The 20,386-nt window shown below is 38.1% G+C and overlaps 1 protein-coding gene and 1 pseudogene across 6 annotated transcripts in view; one reads left to right on the top strand and one right to left on the bottom strand.

Moving 5' to 3' along the window:
* The window catches only part of DOCK3 (dedicator of cytokinesis 3), a 699,272-nt gene that overhangs the window by 196,382 nt on the left and 482,504 nt on the right, over window positions 1-20,386 (top strand). For all 6 annotated transcript variants that reach the window (XM_031009748.3, XM_031009752.3, XM_031009749.3 and 3 more), the window contains exon 4: window positions 16,734-16,789. In XM_031009748.3, the coding sequence (XP_030865608.3) occupies window positions 16,734-16,789 (56 nt within the window). The remainder of the gene's footprint in view (window positions 1-16,733; window positions 16,790-20,386) is intronic.
* On the bottom strand, window positions 3,377-4,331 carry LOC101137072 (hsc70-interacting protein-like; annotated as a pseudogene).

The following is a 20,386-nucleotide window of genomic DNA, read 5'->3' on the forward strand; positions in this document are numbered from 1 at the left end:
TAGAAATGTCATCTGGGAGCTAGGGCCTGAAAAGGGGACCTCATGACCTCACGACTCTGAGCAGTGCCTTTTCCTGCTGTGACTGAGCTGGTATCCAAGATGCCAGACAAAGTCTTCTTCACTGTTTCCTCTCCTCTCCTCACACAGAAGGAAGGGGTCTGTTGGAGCTGCAAGCTGTGCAGCCTGGGGTTAAGGGAGAGGTGATGCCAGCACTTTCTTAGCTACCCTAGCTGTTATCTCATTAGATTGTGTGTTCCCTAATCCACTGGCTCAGGGCCTGGTTCACCACTGGGACTCACCTAGGAGTTACAGTCCTTGTGGCCTAGACTGCCTTTTAAATTTATTTAGAGCCCCAGAGCCTTTAGCCTGAGGTGGTGAGACTTTCAGGAACTCAAGTTCCAATCACTGAGATCAGCTATTCTCCTCTGCCTAGGGCTGGTTTAAATGCTTTCTTCATGGGCACACATCAGCCAAATTTATTCTGGTTTTTATTTCTGCTCTAATGGAACAGCTTTGAGTTCAGTGCCTCCCAATTTCTGCGCTGTTTCTCCCCCAGCATACAGAATTGTTTTCTGCACTATGCAGTAGCTGCTATGGGTTGGGGGAAGGGTGGTGTCTGTGATTCAAAACTGTTTTTTCTACTTCTTCATTTTCTCTTTCAGTAATGTAAAGTTAAAATCGGATGCTGTAAGTACTTGCCTGAGTTTTGGTTTTCATGAAGGTGTTTTTTTTTTCTTTTCTTTTGTTTTTTTTTTTTGTTAAATTGTTGTACTCTTAGTGGGGTGATCAGTGGAGCCTTCTCTTTCAGCATCTTACTCCATCTTTTTCTCCTGTCATTGGTATTTTGATAGGAATTGCATTAAATGTATAGATTGCTTTGGGAAGTATAGATATTTTGCTGAATGTGATAGGTCACACCTGTAATCTCAGCACTTTGGGAGGCTGAGGTGGGAGGGTCACTAGAGCCCAGAAGTTCGAGACCAGCCTAAGCAAGATGTCAAGACCGTATGTCTGCAAAAAATTAAAAGAAAAAATTAGCTGGGCATGGTGGGTGTATTTGTAGTCCCAGCTACCTGGGAGGCTGAAGCAGGAGGATCCCTTGAGCCTAGGAGTTTAAGGCTGCAGTGAGCTAATTGTTCTACTGCACTCCAGCCTGGTGATGAAATGGGACCTTGTATCTTAGAAATAAATAAAGAAAAAAAAACACAAAAAAAGTATAGGCATTTTAACAATATTAATTATTCAAATCCATGAATCTGGCATATCTTTCCGTTTATTTTGTGTCCTTTTCAGTTTCTTTCATTAGTGTTTTGTAGTTTTTCTTGTAGAGATATTCCACTTATTTGGTTAAATTTATTCCTAAGTATTTCATTTTATTTTTGGTAGCTATTTTAAATCCGATTGCTTTTTTGATTTTTCACTGGTAGTGTATGTAAATGCTACTGATTTTTGTATGTTGAGGTTGTATGCTGCAACTTTACTGAATACGTTTTTCAGTTCTAAGCTTTTTTGTGGTGGAGTCTTTAGGTTTCTCTAAATATAAGATCATTGTGGCCATAAAAAAGAATGAGTTCATGGGCTTTGCAGGCACACGGATGAAGCTGGAAGCCATCATTCTTAGCAAACTAACACAGAAACAGAAAACCAAACACCAAACGTTCTCACTCATAAGTGGGAGTTGAACAATGAGAACACATGGACACAGGGAGGGGAACGTCACACACCGGAGTTGTGGGGGAGGGGTGGGAGAGCATTAAGACAAATACCTAAAGCATGCGGGGCTTCAAACCTAGATGACGAGTTGATAGGTGCAGCAAACCACCATGGCACCTGTATACCTATGTAACAAACCTGCACGTTCTGCACATGTATTCCAGAACTTAAAGTAAAATTAAAAAAAAAATTATGTTGTCTGCAAACAAGGATAATTTGGCTTTTAAAGTTCCAGTTTGGGTACGCTTTCACTTGTTTCTCTTGCCTGTTTGTGCTGGCTAAGACTTGTAGTACTATGTTAAATAAAAGTGGTGCAAGTCTTATCTTTGTCTTGTTTGAGATCTCGTTGGAAAGACTTTCAATTTTTCCCTGTTCGTTCAGTATGATATTAGCTATGGGTTTGTTATATGTGGCCATTATTGTGTTCAGGTAAATTCCTTCCATACCCAGTTTGTTTAGAGGTTTTATCATGAAGGAATTTTGAACTTTATCAAATGCTTTTTCAGCACCCATTGAAATGATGATACGGGTTTTGTCTCTGATTTTGTTGATGTGATATATCATGTTTATTGATTTTCACATGTTCAACCATCCTTGATTCCCTGGGATGAATCCCACTTGATCACGATGAATGATGTTTTTGATATGTTGTTGAATTTGAGTATTTAATATTTTGTAGAAGATTTTTGCATTTATATTCATCAGGATTATTGGCCTATAGTTTTCTTGTTCGTTGTGTCCCTGTCTGATTTTGGTATCAGAGCAGTGCTTGCCTCATAGAATGAAGTTGCAATCATCTCTTCCTCTTTAATTTTTGAATTAAAAAAAAAAACAACTGTTGTGTTTTGAGAGTCTTCGCCTGTTCGCTGTTGAGATAATATGAAACATTTTCATGATATATTGAACAAGAACAGAGCTGAATAATCCAGCTCTACTGGAGCATTAAAAAAAATTCTTTACCATAGTGTAAGGTTTAAATGCAACCGGCACGAGGGTGCATGCTATGTAAAACATAATAAGATTACTGCTGCTATACCAAGTATTTCCAGTCTGTTTCTGAGAAACAGAACCTGTTCCTCAGGTTCTGTTGAAATACTGGTAATATCAATATTTTTATCAGAATTATTCATGTTAAAAAACCATTTAAAAAGAGAAATCAAAATTCCTCAGTAGTCATGTATTCAACTCAAGCTTTATCTACTTAAATTAGTTTTATTTGCCTCCCATTTGTAAACCTGTGTTTCACTAAAACCAGAGCAATAAATCTTCCATACTTAAGTGTCTTTCTTGCCTAATAAAGGAAAAATACAAAATGATTATTAAAGAAAAATATATGAACTAACAACTCCTTTTGTTTTAAATATTTTAAGGTTTAAAATATTTACTATTTTATTCAGTATAAATATTTAGTGAATAAATATTTAGTATTTTATTATAGTTTGTAATTTCTAGCAGGAACACATGATTTGAATGAATATCCTAATGGCAAACCACAGTAAAATATTCAGCTGCATTTGGGGAAGAAGGGTAGAGATGATCTTCAAAGCCTTCTAGTTGTCTTGATCAGAGGTACACTGGTTTGTATTATTGTAACATTTATTAGGTGATCTAGTTTGCTTTTCCTTCACCTAGGGCCTTTTACTTGTCCAAAGGACATTTTCCTTCACTTTAAAAATTTGGCTGACAATTTACTGATGAGATTCATAATTTTTTTGGTTGCTCTGGTGTTTTGACATATTTGCTGTGTTCTGGGCCACATCCTAGAAGATCACCGTAACTTCTGTTTCCTGCATGGCTGCAAGAACCTCTAGGTCAAGCTTGTCCAACTCATGGGCCATATGCAGCCCAGAACAGTTTTGAATGTGGCCCAACACAAATATGTAAATTTTCTTAAAACATTATGAGATTTTTTGCGATTTTTTTTAAAAAGCCCATCAGCTCTCGTTAGTGTTACTGTATTTTATGTGTGGCCCAAGACAATTCTTCTTTGAGTGTGGTCCAGGGAAGCCAAAAGATTGAACACTCCTGCTCTAAATCACTAAGAATTTCATTGCATCCAGGCATTTCTGCCATTCCAGGCATTGCTCCAGGAAAATTACCAGGCATTCCCCCTGGGAAAGCCACCTGGAAAAGAGCCATACTGAGCTCCTGAATGTCATCTGGCTTCTTTCTCCCTCTGAGCTCTCTCATGATCTTATGGAGCCTTCTTAACCCTTTTTATTCTTTCTTTGATTTCTTACTCTTGATATTTCTATTCAACCTTTTTCTAATGTTATGCAATTTTCTTGGCCCTCAGTTGAACTTCTTTCAGCATTGTACTAGTATCTTCATCATAATCCAGTTTATGGTCAGGGGCAAGATTATAGCTGCTTCTTTCCAATGGCCCAGAAATCTGTGTGCTTTCCCTCACCACTTATAAGGCTGAGCCAAATCACAATTTATTTCATTTGTCAGTCTCGAATGGCAGCGTTTGGCTTCTGTAATGTAATGAAGATACTGACTCTGTTGACATACAGAATGGTCAAGCGAGGATTCAGCTTGATGGCATCTCTGAACAAGACAGTGGCTTTCTGTAGTGCACCATTATCTAGGGCTTCAATGGCAGCCACTTTTTCTTTTCTTTTCTTTTCTTTTCTTTTTCTTTTTTATGTTGGAGTCTCGCTGTGTCACCAGGCTGGAGTGCAGTGGCGTGATCTCAGCTCACTGCAACCTCCGTCTCCTGGGTTCAAGCAATTCTCCTACTTCAGCCTCCTGAGTAGCTGGGATTACAGGCGTGCACCACCACGCCTGGCTAACTGGGAGTAGCCTAACTGGGAGACATCTCCCAGTAGAGGCTGACTGACACCAAATACAGCCGGGTGCCCCTCTGAGACGAAGCTTCCAGAGGAAGGATCAGGCAGCAACATTTGCCGTTCTGCAATATTTGCTGTTCTGCAGCCTCCGCTGGTGATACCCAGGCAAACAGTGTCTGGAGTGGACCTCCAGCAAACTCCAACAGACCTGCAGCTGAAGGTCCTGACTGTTAGAAGGAAAACTAACAAACAGAAAGGACATCCACACCAAAACCCCATCTGTACGTCACCATCATCAAAGATCAAAGGTAGATAAAACCACCAAGGTGGGGAGAAACCAGAGCAGAAAAGCTGAAAATTCTAAAAATCAGAGCGTCTCTTCTCCTCCAAAGGAACGCAGCTCCTCGCCAGCAATGAAACAAAGCTGGAAGGAGAATGACTTTGACGAGTTGAGAGAAGAAGGCTTCGGACGATCGGTAATAACAAACTTCTCCAAGCTAAAGGAGGATGTTTGAACCCATTGCAAAGAAGCTAAAAACCTTGAAAAAAGATTAGACGGGTGGCTAACTAGAATAAACAGTGTAGAGAAGACCTTAAATGACCTGATGGATCTGAAAACCATGGCACGAGAACGATGTGATGCATGCACAAGCTTCAGTAGCTGATTTGATCAAGTGGAAGAAAGGGTATCAGTGATTGAAGATCAAATTAATGAAATGAAGCGAGAAGAGAAGTTTAGAGAAAAAAGAGTAAAAAGAAACGAACAAAGCCTCCAAGAAATATGGCACTATGTGAAAAGACCAAATCTGTGTCTGATTGGTGTACCTGAAAGTGACAGGGAGAATGAAACCAAGTTGGAAAACACTCTGCAGGATATTAACCAGGAGAATATCCCCAAGCTAGCAAGGCAGGCCAACATTCAAATTCAGGAAATACAGAGAACACCACAAATATACTCCTCAAGAAGAGCAACTCCATGACACGTAATTGTCAGATTCATCAAAGTTGAAATGAAGGAAAAAATATTAAGGGCAGCCAGAGAGAAAAGTCGGGTTACCCACAAAGGGAGGCCCATCAAACTAACAGCAGATCTCTCGGCAGAAACTCTACAAGCCAGAAGAGAGTGGGGGCCAATATTCAACATTCTTAAAAGAATTTTCAACCCAGAATTTCATATCCAGCCAAACTAAGCTTCATAAGTGAAGGAGAAATAAAATCCTTTACAGACAAACAAATGCTGAGAGATTTTGTCACCACCAGGCCTGCCTTACAAGAGCTCCTGAAGGAAGCACTAAATATGGAAAGGAACAAATGGTACTAGCCACTACAAAAACATGCCAAATTGTAAAGACCATCGACGCTGGAAAGGAACAAATGGTACTAGCCACTGCAAAAACATGCCAAATTGTGAAGACCATCGATGCTAGGAAGAAACTGCATCAATTAACGAGGAAAATAACCAGCTAACATCATAATGACAGGATCAAATTCACACATAACAATATTCACTTTAAATGTAAATGGGCTAACTGCTCCAGTTGAAAGACACAGACTGGCAAATTGGATAAAGAGTCAAGACTCATCAGTGTGCTATATTCAGGAGACCCATCTCAGGTGCAGAGACACACAGAGGCTCAAAATAAAGGGATGGAGGAAGATTTACCAAGCAAATGGAAAACAAAAAAAAGCAGGGGTTGCAATCCTAGTCTCTGATAAAACAGACTTTAAACCAACAAAGATCAAAAGAGACAAAGAAGGGCATTACATAATGGTAAAGGGATCAATTCAACAAGAAGAGCTGACCAGCCTAAATATATATGCACCCAATACAGGAGCACCCAGATTCATAAAGCAAGTCCTTAGAGACCTACAAAGAGACTTAGACTCCCAAACAATAATAATGGGAGACTTTTAACACCCCACTGTCAACATTAGACAGATCAACGAGACAGAAAGTTAACAAGGATATCCAAGAATTGAACTCAGCTCTGCACCAAGTGGACCTAATAGACATCTAGAGACCTCTCCACACCCAATCAACAGAATATACATTTTTCTCAGCACTACATCACACTTATTCCAAAATCGACCACATAGTTGGAAGTAAAGCACTCCTCAGCAAATGTAAAAGAATATAAATTATAACAAACTGTCTCTCAGACCACAGTGCAATCAAACTAGAACTCAGGATTAAGAAACTCACTCAAAACCACTCAACTACATGGAAACTGAACAACCTGCTCCTGAATGACTACTGGGTACATAACAAAGTGAAGGCAGAAATAAAGATGTTCTTTGAAACCAATGAGAACAAAGACACAACATACCAGAATCTCTGGGACACATTTAAAGCAGTGTGTAGAGGGAAATTTATAGCACTAAATGCCCACAAGAGAAAGCAGGAAAGTTCTAAAAGTGACACCCTAACATCACAATTGAAAGAACTAGAGAAGCAAGAGCAAACACATTCAAAAGCTAGCAGAAGGCAAGAAATAACTAAGAGCAGAACTGAAGGAGATAGAGACACAAAAAACCCTTCAAAAAATCAATGAAGCCAGGAGCTGGTTTTTTGAAAAGATGAACGAAATTGATAGACCGCTAGCAAGACTAATAAAGAAGAAAAGAGAGAAGAATCAAATAGACACAATACAAAATGATAAAGGGGATATCACCACCGATCCCACAGAAATACAAACTACCATCAGAAAATACTGTAAACACCTCTATGCAAATGAGCTAGAAAATCTAGAAGAAATGGATAAATTCCTGGATACATACACCCTCCCAGGACTAAACCAGGAAGAAGTTGAATCCCCGAATAGACCAATAACAGGTTCTGAAATTGAGGCAATAATTAATAGCCTACCGACCAAAAAAAGTCCAGGACCAGACAGATTCACAGCTGAATTCGACCAGAAGTACAAAGAGGAGCTGGTACCATTCTTTCTGAAACTATTCCAATCAACAGAAAAAGTGGGAATCCTCCCTAATTCATTTTATGAGGCCAGCATCATCCTGATACCAAAGCCAGGCAGAGACACAACCAAAAAAGAGAATTTTAGACCAATATCCTTGATGAACATTGATGCAAAAATCCTCAATAAAATACTGGCAAACCGAATCCAGCAGCACATCAAAAAGCTTATCCACCATGATCAAGTGGGCTTCATCCCTGGGATGCAAGGCTGGTTTAACATATGCAAATCAATAAATGTAATCCATCACATAAACAGAACCAAAGACAAAATCCACATGATTATCTCAATAGATGCAGAAAAGGCCTTCGACAAAATTTAACAGCCCTTCATAATAAAAACTCTCAATGAACTAGGTATTGATGGGATGCATCTCAAAATAATAAGAGCTATTTATGACAAACCCACAGCCAATATCTTACTGAATGGGCAGAAACTGGAAGCATTCCCTTTGAAAACTGGCACAAGACAAGGTTGCCCTCTCTCACCACTCCTATTCAGCATAGTGTTGGAAGTTCTGGCCAGGGCAATCAGGCAAGAGAAAGAAATAAAGGGTGTTCAATTAGGAAAAGAGGAAGTCAAATTGTCCCTGTTTGCAGATGACATGATTGTATATTTAGAAATCTCAGCCCAAAATCTCCTTAAGCTGATAAGCAACTTCAGCAAAGTCTCAGTATACAAAATCAATGTGCAAAAATCACAAGCATTCCTGTACACCAGTAACAGACAGAGAGCCAAATCATGGGTGAAGTCCCATTCACAATTGCTTCAAAGAGAATAAAATACCTAGGAATCCAACTTACAAGGGATGTGAAGGACCTCTTCAAGGAGAACTACAAACCACTGCTCAATGAAATAAAAGAGGACACAAACAAATGGAAGAACATTCCATGCTCATGGATAGGAAGAATCCATATCGTGAAAATGGCCATACTGCCCAAGGTAATTTGTAGATTCAATGCTGTCCCCATCATGTGACCAATGACTTTCTTCACAGAATTGGAAAAAACTACTTTAAAGTTCATATGGAACCAAAAAGGAGCCCACATTGCCCAGACAATCCTCAGCCAAAAGAACAAAGCTGGAGGCATCACACTACCTTATTTGAAACTGTACAACAAGTCTACAGTAACCAACACAGCATGGTACTGGGACCAAAACAGAGATATAGACCAATGGAATAGAATAGAGCCCTCAGAAATAATACCACACATCTACAACCATCTGCTCTTTGACAAACCTGACAAAAACAAGTAATGGGGAAAGAATTCCCTGTTTAATAAATGGTGCTGGGAAAACTGGCTAGCCATATGTAGAAAGCTGAAACTGGATCCCTTCCTTACACCTTTTACAAGAATTAATTCAAGGTGGATTGAAGACTTAAACCTTAGAGCTAAAACCATAAAAACCCTAGAAGAAAACCTAGGCAATACCATTCAGGACATAGGCATGGGCAAGGACTTCATGACTAAAACACCAAAATCAATGGCAACAAAAGCCAAAATAGACAAATGGGATCTAATTAAACTAAAGAGCTTCTGCACAGCAAAAGAAACTACCTTCAGAGTGAACAGGCAACCTACAGAATGGGAGAACAGTTTTAACAATCTACCCATCTGACAAAGGGCTAATATCCAGAATCTACAAAGATCTTAAACAAATTTACAATAAAAAATCAAACAACCTCATCAAAAAGTGGGCAAAGGCTATGAACAGACAGTTCTCAAAAGAAGACATTTATGCAGCCAACAGACACATGAAAAAATGCTTATCATCACTGGCCATCAGAGAAATGCAAATCAAAACCACAATGAGATCCCATCGCACACCAGTTAGAATGGCGATCATTAAAAAGTCAGGAAACAACAGGTATTGGAGAGTTTGTGGAGACATAGGAGCGCTTTTACACTGTTGGTGGGACTGTAAACTAGTTCAACCATTGTTGAAGACAGTGTGGCAATTCCTCAGGGATCTAGAACTAGAAATACCATTTGACCCAGCCATCCCATTACTGGACATATACCCAAAGAATTATAAATCATGCTGCTATAAAGACACATGCACACGTATGTTTATTGCAGCACTATTCACAATAGCAAAAACTTGTAACCAACCCAAATGTCCATCAATGATAGACTGGATTAAGAAAATGTGGCACATATACACCATGGAATACTATGCAGCCATGAAAAAGGATGAGTTCATGTCCTTTGGAGGGAGATGGATGAAGCTGGAAACCATCACTCTGAGCAAACTATCGCAAGGACAGAAAACCAAACACTGCATGTTCTCACTCATAAGTTGGAATTGAACCATGAGAACACTTGGACACAGGGTGGGGAACATCACACACCAGGGCCTGTCGTGGGGTGGGGGAGTGGGGGAGGGATAGCATTGGGAGATATACCTAATGCAAATGATGAGTTAACAGGTGCAGCACACCAACATGGCACATGTATACATATGTAACAAACCTGCACATTGTGCACATGTACCCTAGAACTTGAAGTATTAAAAAAAAAGCCATTTTGCTAGATATCTGTGAGTGGCAAATAATCATGCACAAAGAGAAGTTTTTTCTGTATAAAAAAATGTTTGCTTCAACCATCAAACCTAATTAAGAAAATTCAAGAGAAAAATGAATGTCTATTATATTTACCCATGGGTTTGCTTACATTTTTTGTTTTTTCTTAGTGTAGTTCCATGGTTTTTTGTTTTATCATTTTCTTTCTGCTTAGAGAATTTTCATTCACTACTTTTTTTTAGGGTATTTCTGTTGATGACAAATTCTTTTTGTTTTCCTTCATCTGAAAATGTTTTGATTTGTCTTCCATTCCTGAAATGTATTTTTGGTAGATATAATATTCTAGATTGACAGTGCTTTTCTTTCAGCATTTGACAAATGTGCCACTTCCTTCTGTCTTCTATATTTTCATTGAAAATTATAGAAATTTGTATTTTAAATATTTTATACTTATTTTTCAAAAATCTAGAATGTAAAATACACATAACGTTTACCATGAGTGACATTTAGTACATGCATAATGTTTTACAAACATCACCATTATTATGTTCCAAAATGTTTTCATTTCCACAAACAGAAACTTCCAGGCCTATTAAGTGGTCATATTTTTTCATCCTCCTGCTGCTGACAACCACATGACTTCTTTCTGTCTCTGTGTATTTGCCTATTCTGAATATTTCATGTAAATGAAATTATATAATAGGTGTCTTTTGCATCTGGCTTCTTTCATTCAGCATAATGTTTTCTGAGTTCATTCATGTACATTCCTTTTTATGGCTGAATAAGATTTCACTGCAAGTATATACCATTCTTTTTTTTTTTTTTTTAATTTTTGATATGGAGTCTCGCTCTTTCAGGCTGGAGTGCAGTGGTGCCATCTCGCCTCACTGCAAACTCTGCCTCCTGGGTTCAAGCGATTCTCCTGTCTCAGCCTCCTGAGTAGCTAGGATTACAGGCATCCGCCACCACAGCGAGCTAATTTTTGTAGTTTTAGTAGAGACAGGATTTCGCCATGTTGGCAAAGCTGGTCTTGAACTCCTGACCTCAGGTGATTTGCCCGCCTTGGCCTCTCAAAGTGCTGAGATTACAGGCATGAGCCACTATGCCTGGCTGGATATATACCATTCAATAATATGAACAGCTCATTTATTTATCAGTTGATAGACATCTGGGTTGTAAACAGCTTTTGGCTATTGTAACTGGTGCTGCTGTCTTTTATGGTTTTGATGAAAAAACTGCTGATAATTCAGATAGGTTTTTTTCACTATAGGTAAGGTGTTGTTTCTGTCTTGTCAATTTTTTTCTTTGCCCATGATATTCCAAAGTGACTATGTTGTAAGTTGTGTATTTCCTTGGTTTTCTTCCTGCTTGGGATTCATTCAACTTCTTGAATGTGTACGTTTATGTCTTTTTCCAAATTTGGAAAGTTTTGTGTCATTTTTAAAATTTTACGTTTCAAATTAGACTTTATTTTTTAAAGAGTTTTAGGTTTCCAAAAACATTGTGCAGAAAGTACAGGGTTTTCCTCCCCGCCCCCCACAGTTTTCCTATTATTAATATCCTGCATTAGTGTGGAACATTTGTTATAATGGATGAACCAGTATTGATACACTATTAATATTATTTATTATTGACATTAGGGTTTACTCTTTGTGTTGTACCATCCTAAAGGTTTTACCAAATGCACAATGTCATGTAGCTATCATTACGGTACCATACAGAGTAGTTTCACTGTCCTAACAATGTCCTTGTGTGCCACCTGTTCATCCTTTCCCACTTCCCTTAGGAACCTTGGCAACAACTGTGTTTTTTACTGTCTCTATGGTTTTGCTTTTTCTAGAATATCATATAGGTGGAGTCATACAGTATGTGGCCTTTCAGATTGATTTCTTTCACTTAGCAATATGCAGTTAATGTTTTCCCCATGTTTTTGTGGCTTTGTAGCTCATTTCTTTTTATTGCTGAATCATATTTCATTGTATGGATGTGCTACAGTTTGCTTATCTATTCACCTGTTGAAGGACATTGTAGTTTCTTCCAAGTCTTGGCATTTATGAAGAAAAATGGTATAAGCTTTTGTATGCAGTTTTTTTTTGTATGGGCATCAACTTTTCAACTCATTTGGGTAAATACCTAGGTGTGTAATTGCTGGATCATATGGTAAGGCTATGTTTAGTTTTGTATGAAACTGCCAGTGTCTTTTAAAGTGACTATACCATTTTGCATTCGTACCAGCAATGAATGAGGTTGAGTCACATCCTCACTAGTATGCCATTATTTCTTCATGTACTTTTTCAGTCCAACTGTCCCATTGGGCAGTTCTGATACCACCAGAGAAGGCTGACGGAGGGAGTCCTATTAATGCTGGTTAGGGGTGGAAGTCCAGATAATACAGGCAATCTCCACTGCCACTGTGTGGTGGGAGCTTGTTATTAGCTACTGGAGTAGAAGGTTTTGGGGTCCCTAAACAGTCAGCCACCTCTTACGTTACCCCAATGTGGGTTTGGGTGCTTCGTTACTGCCTGATGGTGGTGAAAGTATAGTATCTCCAATTGACCTTACTCGTGTGGGTGGGGATTAGGTCACAGTTTTTTGGGGTGGGGGGCCGAGGGGGTTGCTGTTTGACAGCAGGGTAGTGGTTATTGTTTAAAAGTTTTCTGTCTTAATAGGATGACCTTTTCCTGGTTCTTTGGCTAGAGAGAGCAAGTTTTTGTTGGAGTTTCTTTCTGTCTGTTCCTGTTGGTGTTCCCAGGTTTCCAGCTTCTTCACTTTAAAATAGCCTGATACATATGGCAAAAAGATAAACTAGGGAATTCACCACTATGTTATTTTGTGTCTCCCACATTCCCTAGTTGGTGTGCCTTCTTCTCTCCACCTTTCAGAATATTTTTTATTTTGGAGATATATATATATATATTCCAGAGTTTTTAGGTATGCACTAGGTGTTATTTGGAGAAATACTGAAAAGTATGTTTATTTCATCTTCCCAGAAGTGTATGCTGAGCATGTATATTTTAAAGATTTTTACTATCAATTGTTTTTTTTAAAACAGATAAACGATAGTCATCATTTAGCTATGGTTACATGCAGTTGCTTTTTAAATCCTTTTTTTAAAAAATTTTATTATTATTATACTTTAAGTTTTAGGGTACATGTGCACAATGTGCAGGTTAGTTACATATGTATACATGTGCCATGCTGGTGTGCTGCACCCATTAACTCGTCATTTAGCATTAGGTATATCTCCTAATGCTATCCCTCCCCCCTCCCCCCACCCCACAACAGTCCCCAGAGTGTGATGTTCCCCTTCCTGTGTCCATGTGTTCTCATTGTTCAATTCCAGTCTATGAGTGAGAACATGTATGTGGTGTTTGGTTTTTTGTCCTTGCGATAGTTTACTGAGAATGATGATTTCCAATTTCATCCATGTCCCTACAAAGGACATGAACTCATCATTTTTTATGATGACTACTGGGTACATAATGAAATGAAGGCAGAAATAAAGATGTTCTTTGAAACCAGAGAGAAGAAAGACACAACATACCAGAATCTCTGGGATACATTCAAAGCAATGTGTAGTGGGAAATTTGTGCACTAAATGCCCACAAGAGAAAGCAGGAAAGATCCAAAATTGACACCCTAACATCACAATTAAAAGAACTAGAAAAGCAAGAGCAAACACATGCAAAAGCTAGCAGAAGGCAAGAAATAACCAAAATCAGAGCAGAACTGAAGGAAATAGAGACACAAAAAACCCTTCAAAAAATTAATGAATCCAGGAGCTGGTTTTTTGAAAAGATCAACAAAATTGATAGACTGCTAGCAAGACTAATAAAGAAGAAAAGAGAGAAGAATCAAATAGACACAATAAAAAATGATAAAGGGGATATCACCACCGATCCCACAGAAATACAAACTACCATCAGAGAATACTACAAACACCTCTACGCAAATAAACTAGAAAATCTAGAAGAAATGGATACATTCCTTGACACATACACCCTCCCAAGACTAAACCAGGAAGTTGAATCTCTGAATAGACCAATAACAGGCTCTGAAATTGAGGCAATAATCAATAGCTTACCAACCAAAAAGAGTCCAGGACCAGATGAATTCACAGCCGAATTCTACCAGAGGTACAAGGAGGAACTGGTACCATTCCTTCTGAAACTATTCCAATCAATAGAAAAAGAGGGAATCCTCCCTAACTCATTTTATGAGGCCAGCATCATCCTGATACCAAAGCCGGGCAGAGACACAACCAAAAAAGAGAATTTTAGACCAATATCCTTGATGAATATTGATGCAGAAATCCTCAATAAAATACTGGCAAACCGAATCCAGCAGCACATCAAAAAGCTTATCCACCATGATCAAGTGGGCTTCATCCCTGGGATGCAAGGCTGGTTCAATATACGCAAATCAATAAATGTAATCCAGCATATAAACAGAACCAAAGACAAAAACCACATGATTATCTCAGTAGATGCAGAAAAGGCTTTTGACAAAATTCAACAGCCCTTCATGCTAAAAACTCTCAATAAATTAGGTATTGATGGGATGTATCTCAAAATAATAAGAGCTATTTATGACAAACCCACAGCCAATATCATACTGAATGGGCAAAAACTGGAAGCATTCCCTTTGAAAACTGGCACAAGACAGGGATGCCCTCTCTCACCACTCCTATTCAACATAGTGTTGGAAGTTCTGGCCAGGGCAATTCGGCAGGTGAAAGAAATAAAGGGTATTCAATTAGGAAAAGAGGAAGTCAAATTGTCCCTGTTTGCAGATGACATGATTGTATATCTAGAAAACCCCATTGTCTCAGCCCAAAATCTCCTTAAGCTGATAAGCAACTTCAGCAAAGTCTCAGGATACAAAATCAATGTACAAAAATCACAAGCATTCTTATACACCAATAACAGACAAACAGAGAGCCAAATCATGAGTAAACTCCCATTCACAATTGCTTCAAAGAGAATAAAATACCTAGGAATCCAACTTACAAGGGATGTGAAGGACCTCTTCAAGGAGAACTACAAACCACTGCTCAATGAAATTAAAGAGGATACAAACAAATGGAAGAACATTCCATGCTCATGGGTAGGAAGAATCCATATCGTGAAAATGGCCATACTGCCCAAGGTAATTTACAGATTCAATGCCATCCCCATCAAGCTACCAATGACATTCTTCACAGAATTGGAAAAAACTACTTTAAAGTTCATATGGAACCAAAAAAGAGCCTGCATCACCAAGTCAATCCTAAGCCGAAAGAACAAAGCTGGAGGCATCATGCTACCTGACTTCAAACTGTACTAGAAGGCTACAGTAACCAAAACAGCATGGTACTGGTACCAAAACAGAGATATAGACCAATGGAACAGAACAGAGCCCTCAGAAATAACTCCGCATATCTACAACTATCTGATCTTTGACAAACCTGAGAAAAACAAGCAATGGGGAAAGGATGCCCTATTTAATAAATGGTGCTGGGAAAACTGGCTAGCCATATGTAGAAAGCTGAAACTGGATCCCTTTCTTACACCGTATACAAAAATTAATTCAAGATGGATTAAAGATTAAAGACTTAAATCCTTTTTTTAAGTCTCTATATTCTCCCATATTAGGATTTTATGTTACTATATGCTGTCTTTTATTATGAGCCAAAATACAAAACTCATTACTGTAGTCTAATTGCTTATAGCCTTCATTTGGGTGATTATTGGTGGTAGTGTGGGCCAAAGAGTATAAAATATATTTAAGCCATGGGTGTTTGTGTGTGTGTGTGTGTGTGTGTGTGTGTGTGTGTGTTTAAGACAAGTTCTTGCTCTGTCATATAGGCTGGAGTATAGTGGTGCTATCATAGCTCACTGTAGCCCCAAACTTCTGGGCCCAAGTCATCCTCCCAAGTAGCTAGGACTACAAGTGTGCACCACCACACCTGGCTAACTTTTTAATTGTTTGTAGAGACAGGATCTTGCTATGTTGCCCAGACTAGTCATGGAGTCCTGGCCTCTAACAGTTCTTCCACTTTAGGCTCCTAAAGCACTGGGATTACAAGCATGAGCCGCCAAACCTGTGAGCCATTCATGTTTTATTTAAAGAGCATTTTATACATCAGGAGATGGGGGCGAAACATTGATTGGAAAACTGATGTGGTTTTTTTTTTTTTTTAAATACGCTACTTATTCTTTAGGAATTGAAATCAAATTATGGTAAATAACAAAGTAGAAACAGTTTTGGAAAGAGTAAAAGAAGACGTATTTTAGAAGTTCTCGAATTGATTCACTCCTGTGAATATTAATGTTAGCTAGAGTCTGAGAATTGTTTTTCTAGCTCAGAGCTAGATAATCTGTAAGTTGTTGGTTAGATGATGATATTAGTTTTGGAGATACATGACAAGTTCTGTACATAATACTATTTCTGGAGAGTGAATTGATGGACCATCTCTAATCTACAACTCTTTTAAAATTAAAATTTAAAGTTTTATTTTTGCAGTGCTAAAGATCACAGTTGTCTCCTGAGGATAGATTTTGATTGCATATGGCCGTGGAATTCCTACCTAATGTACTTTGTACAGCTCTGCATACTTAATATGCAAAGTGGTTGCTGTAGCAGGAGATCTACTATGTTTCTGTGCTGAAATCTGATTGCTATTTTTGTATATATGAAATGTTAATCACAATTTATTTTTTCTAACAGGAAATATTTTCTCTTTTACAGGGGATCTTTCCTGCAAATTACATTCACTTGAAAAAGGCAATTGTCAGTAATAGGGGGTGAGTAATTGGCCTTACTAAATTTATTTACAATTTTTATAGGCTACAGAGGAAGATTGTTTTTCCTTTTGGTTCATCGTATAAAATATACAATTGATATGTTTTCCTGGCAAAAATGTACATGCTTTATCATGTAATTTTGAGGGAATAATGTTTTCTTAAAATACAGACAACTTTAATCTGTTTTCTTGTATACGGAAGAAATGATGTTAGCTGTGAATTTTATAAAATCAGTTAGGCATGCAGTATGTTTTAAAAAATTATGTACTATTTTGAGCATAGTCATTCATAGAGTAGGAGTTAAAGATAAATATGTCATTTTGTTTTTACAAAGTGAAAGAGACTTTTAAAATTTTTTATTTGCAAGTTGAAATTGAAAAAGTTTAAAGGTATACCTTAACCATAAGAAGACAATATACAAAATGGTTTGATCACAAATTTTAAAAACAAAGCAATCTGCCTAAAAAGAGACAAGAAATAAATATATCAAAATGTTAACACTTGTTTTTGCATGTTGGGAATATGAATGAGTTTTCAAAAAATTCTTTGTCATGTTTAATTATAAGTATTATAGTTTCAATTTTATTTTTCAAAATTTATTATTTTAAAACATAAAATTTAGGTACTGTATAATTTGTAACCAAGGTAGCTTCCTAAAGTAGAAATACTATTCTTGACTGCAGGGTGAGTAAGCATCAGAGTAACCTTCTGGTCAGTTATGGTTCATTCAGGAAAATAGAAACATGAGTCACTTTATGAGGTAGAATTTAATGTGGGAAATTATTTACACACGTTTGAAGAGTGAAAGAACAAAAGAGGAAATACTGATGTAACCCATAGATTTTAACTGCATAAAGTGGCCTACACGTTAATAATGGTGGAGATACCGAAACCCAGGAACTCAGAAATTAGATCTTGAGATATCGGAGCCCAGAAATTTGAGGAGGGAATATCAAATAGCTACTGTTGGTTTGTATAAAGAAGGTGGTAATGAGGCTGTTTTGGGGAATGCCAAAAGCAACTGGAGGCTGGAACCTATTTTCACTGTGAAAGAAATTGTTTACAGGAACAGCAGGAAACACACCTCTTTACCTTCTTTTCCCCAGTATCTTTCTAATGCTCCCAGCTGGCAAAGGAGACTGCAAAACACAGCTTGTGGATTGCAGCCTCATGATTAGTCCTTAGAAGAATAGATGTGGAGATGATAGTTATTATTAATTGTCTTGTATGCCTTCCAATATAAAATTTGTGTTGGGGAAATAGTAAGAATATAACTTAGAAGATTCTGATACGAATCCACAACTAGCATACTTCTTATTCTTCCCCTTCTCCTTTTACAAAACATGTAAAGCCATAAGGACATAAAAAAGAAAAACAACTTATACATCTCATGTTTATGAACCTTTGCAACAAATAATCTACCATCTCAAGTTTATAAGTAAGGACTATCAAAAGTATCAAGCCTGGATAGAAGTGTGGGAAAAGGAAAAGAGAGTATTTCGACTTGGGATTAGCAAAGCATATATTTTGCAAAGTGCTAAAAACATTTTCTGAATGTGAATGGCTTATTATAAAATTCAGAAGTAATATCCTTTATTTATCAGTAATGAGGCTGATCAGAGCTGAAAGTGGGCAGAAGCTGTGAGGGACCAAGGTGAGAAAAGGAGATATAGATGAAATCTAGGGATGCAGAAATAGAGTGCCTTAGAAAATACTAGCAAAATCATACACTTTCTGATGATGAGGAACTTATCCTAAGTTTATGAGTCATGTGTCCCATTTATAATAGTTATAAAGGACATTGGGGAACACTTTGCTAGCAGAAGAATCCCTACCTGGATTTAGTTTGCCTCAGGAAAGTAGAAGTGATGTGGCTGTACATAAAATTACACACAGAGCAGCCATATTTGCTGGAAGTGGGATATAAATCTTAGAAAGCTATTTGGAATTGACCTCCATATCCAAATGTCCAATAAGTTGATGGTCCAGAATAAGAATTCTAAAATCTGGAGAAAATATTAAAAAACAATTGTCTGCAGGCACTGGAGAACAATTGGTTGGGCAAGATCTTGAGAGGCTATGATCTTTGAAGGAAGGGATGCACACAAGGAGAGCTTCATGTTTACTTTGGCCTTTTTCTCCAGATAAATTTTCATTTACTGTGTTGTAGTGGAATAGAGCCCAACCAGAAAATAGTAGTCTTTCATGACATCAGCAATTTGGCAGAATAAGAAGTTTCAGCTCTCATCCCCCTACAGAAACACAGATTTAACAATGGTATACCAAGAAAAATACCTTTATAAGAGGTCCAGTATCCAGTGAAGAAGTTGCAGTACTCCAGAGGAGCACAAAACAGAGTAGACACATTGAAATGGCTAAGAAGAGCAATTTCACTCTTACCTTTGTCAGTCCATTCTCCCAGCTGGTTAAGAGAGAATTTGTCCCAGATTGTGACTCTTCCAGTGGGGCAAAGAAAAAGAGGACTGTACAGCAAACATCTCTAGCATTTGTGGGTGCTGCTTGAATGACCTCTTTCTATCCCACCTCACCCAGAGTGCTGGAGTAGCCAGCATAATTTAAACATGCAGGGGAAGCTAAGAACAAAGAAAAGGAGTGAGAGGCTCACTGCAGCTAGCTTGCCTCTGCAAGATCGGGAAAAGTGCACAACCCTAAGATTTCTGCAGGAGGGAGGGTGAGGAGTGGGAGCAATATCGCATCATTTCAATGCATCACTCTAGAAAAAAGTGGAGGGCAGGCAACTGTGGCCAGTAGAGCTCTGGAGGGTTGGGAGAACATGCATATCTGTGAGTCTTCTCCCTCAGAAGGGAAAGGAAGAATGAAGCATACATCCTGAAATTTTAGAGTACTGCCCTAGGGAAAAGAGATGGGCAGCTTACTGTGGCCATCATTTCTTTGAGAGATTGGGAGAAGGCACAGAACCCCGAGACTCTCAGGCTGGATGGAGGAATGAAGTGCGTACATTCATAGAAAAGGTTTGACAGGTTCCCAGAATCTGAGTTGGGCTGATTGGTGAGGGTCTTTGTCTATTGAAGTCAGTCCATAAAGACTGGGAGAAGTGGTTGTTTCTTCAAATGTGCAGGCCCCAAAGCAAAGCTGCAAGGAAGATGAAGGATCGGGAATACATGACACAATCAAAGGAACAAAATAAATATTCAATAACAGACCCTAAAGAAAAGGAGTTCTATGAATTGCCCTCAAGACAACTCAAAATAATAGTCTTAAAGATTACTTAACTAAGTGAGTTACAAGAGAATACAGACAACTAAATTAAATGAGGAAAATGAAAAGTGAAAATAATGAGAATACCAACAAAGAGATAGAAACCATAAGAAAGCAAAGAATCAAACAGAAGTTCTGGAGCTGAAGAATACAATAAGTAATATGAAAATTGTATAGAGAACTTCAACAGCATTCTTGATCAAATAGAGGAGCGAGTCAACTTGAAGATAGGTCATTTGAAATGATCCATTCAGAGAATCAAAAAGGAAAAAGAGTGAAGAAATCCTAAGAAACTAATGGGACACCATCAAGGAAACCAATATGCTCAATATGGAATTATCAGAAGTGGGGCAGGAG

This window comes from Gorilla gorilla, chromosome 2 (genome assembly GCF_029281585.2).
Source record: "Gorilla gorilla gorilla isolate KB3781 chromosome 2, NHGRI_mGorGor1-v2.1_pri, whole genome shotgun sequence".
Lineage (NCBI taxonomy): Eukaryota > Metazoa > Chordata > Mammalia > Primates > Hominidae > Gorilla > Gorilla gorilla.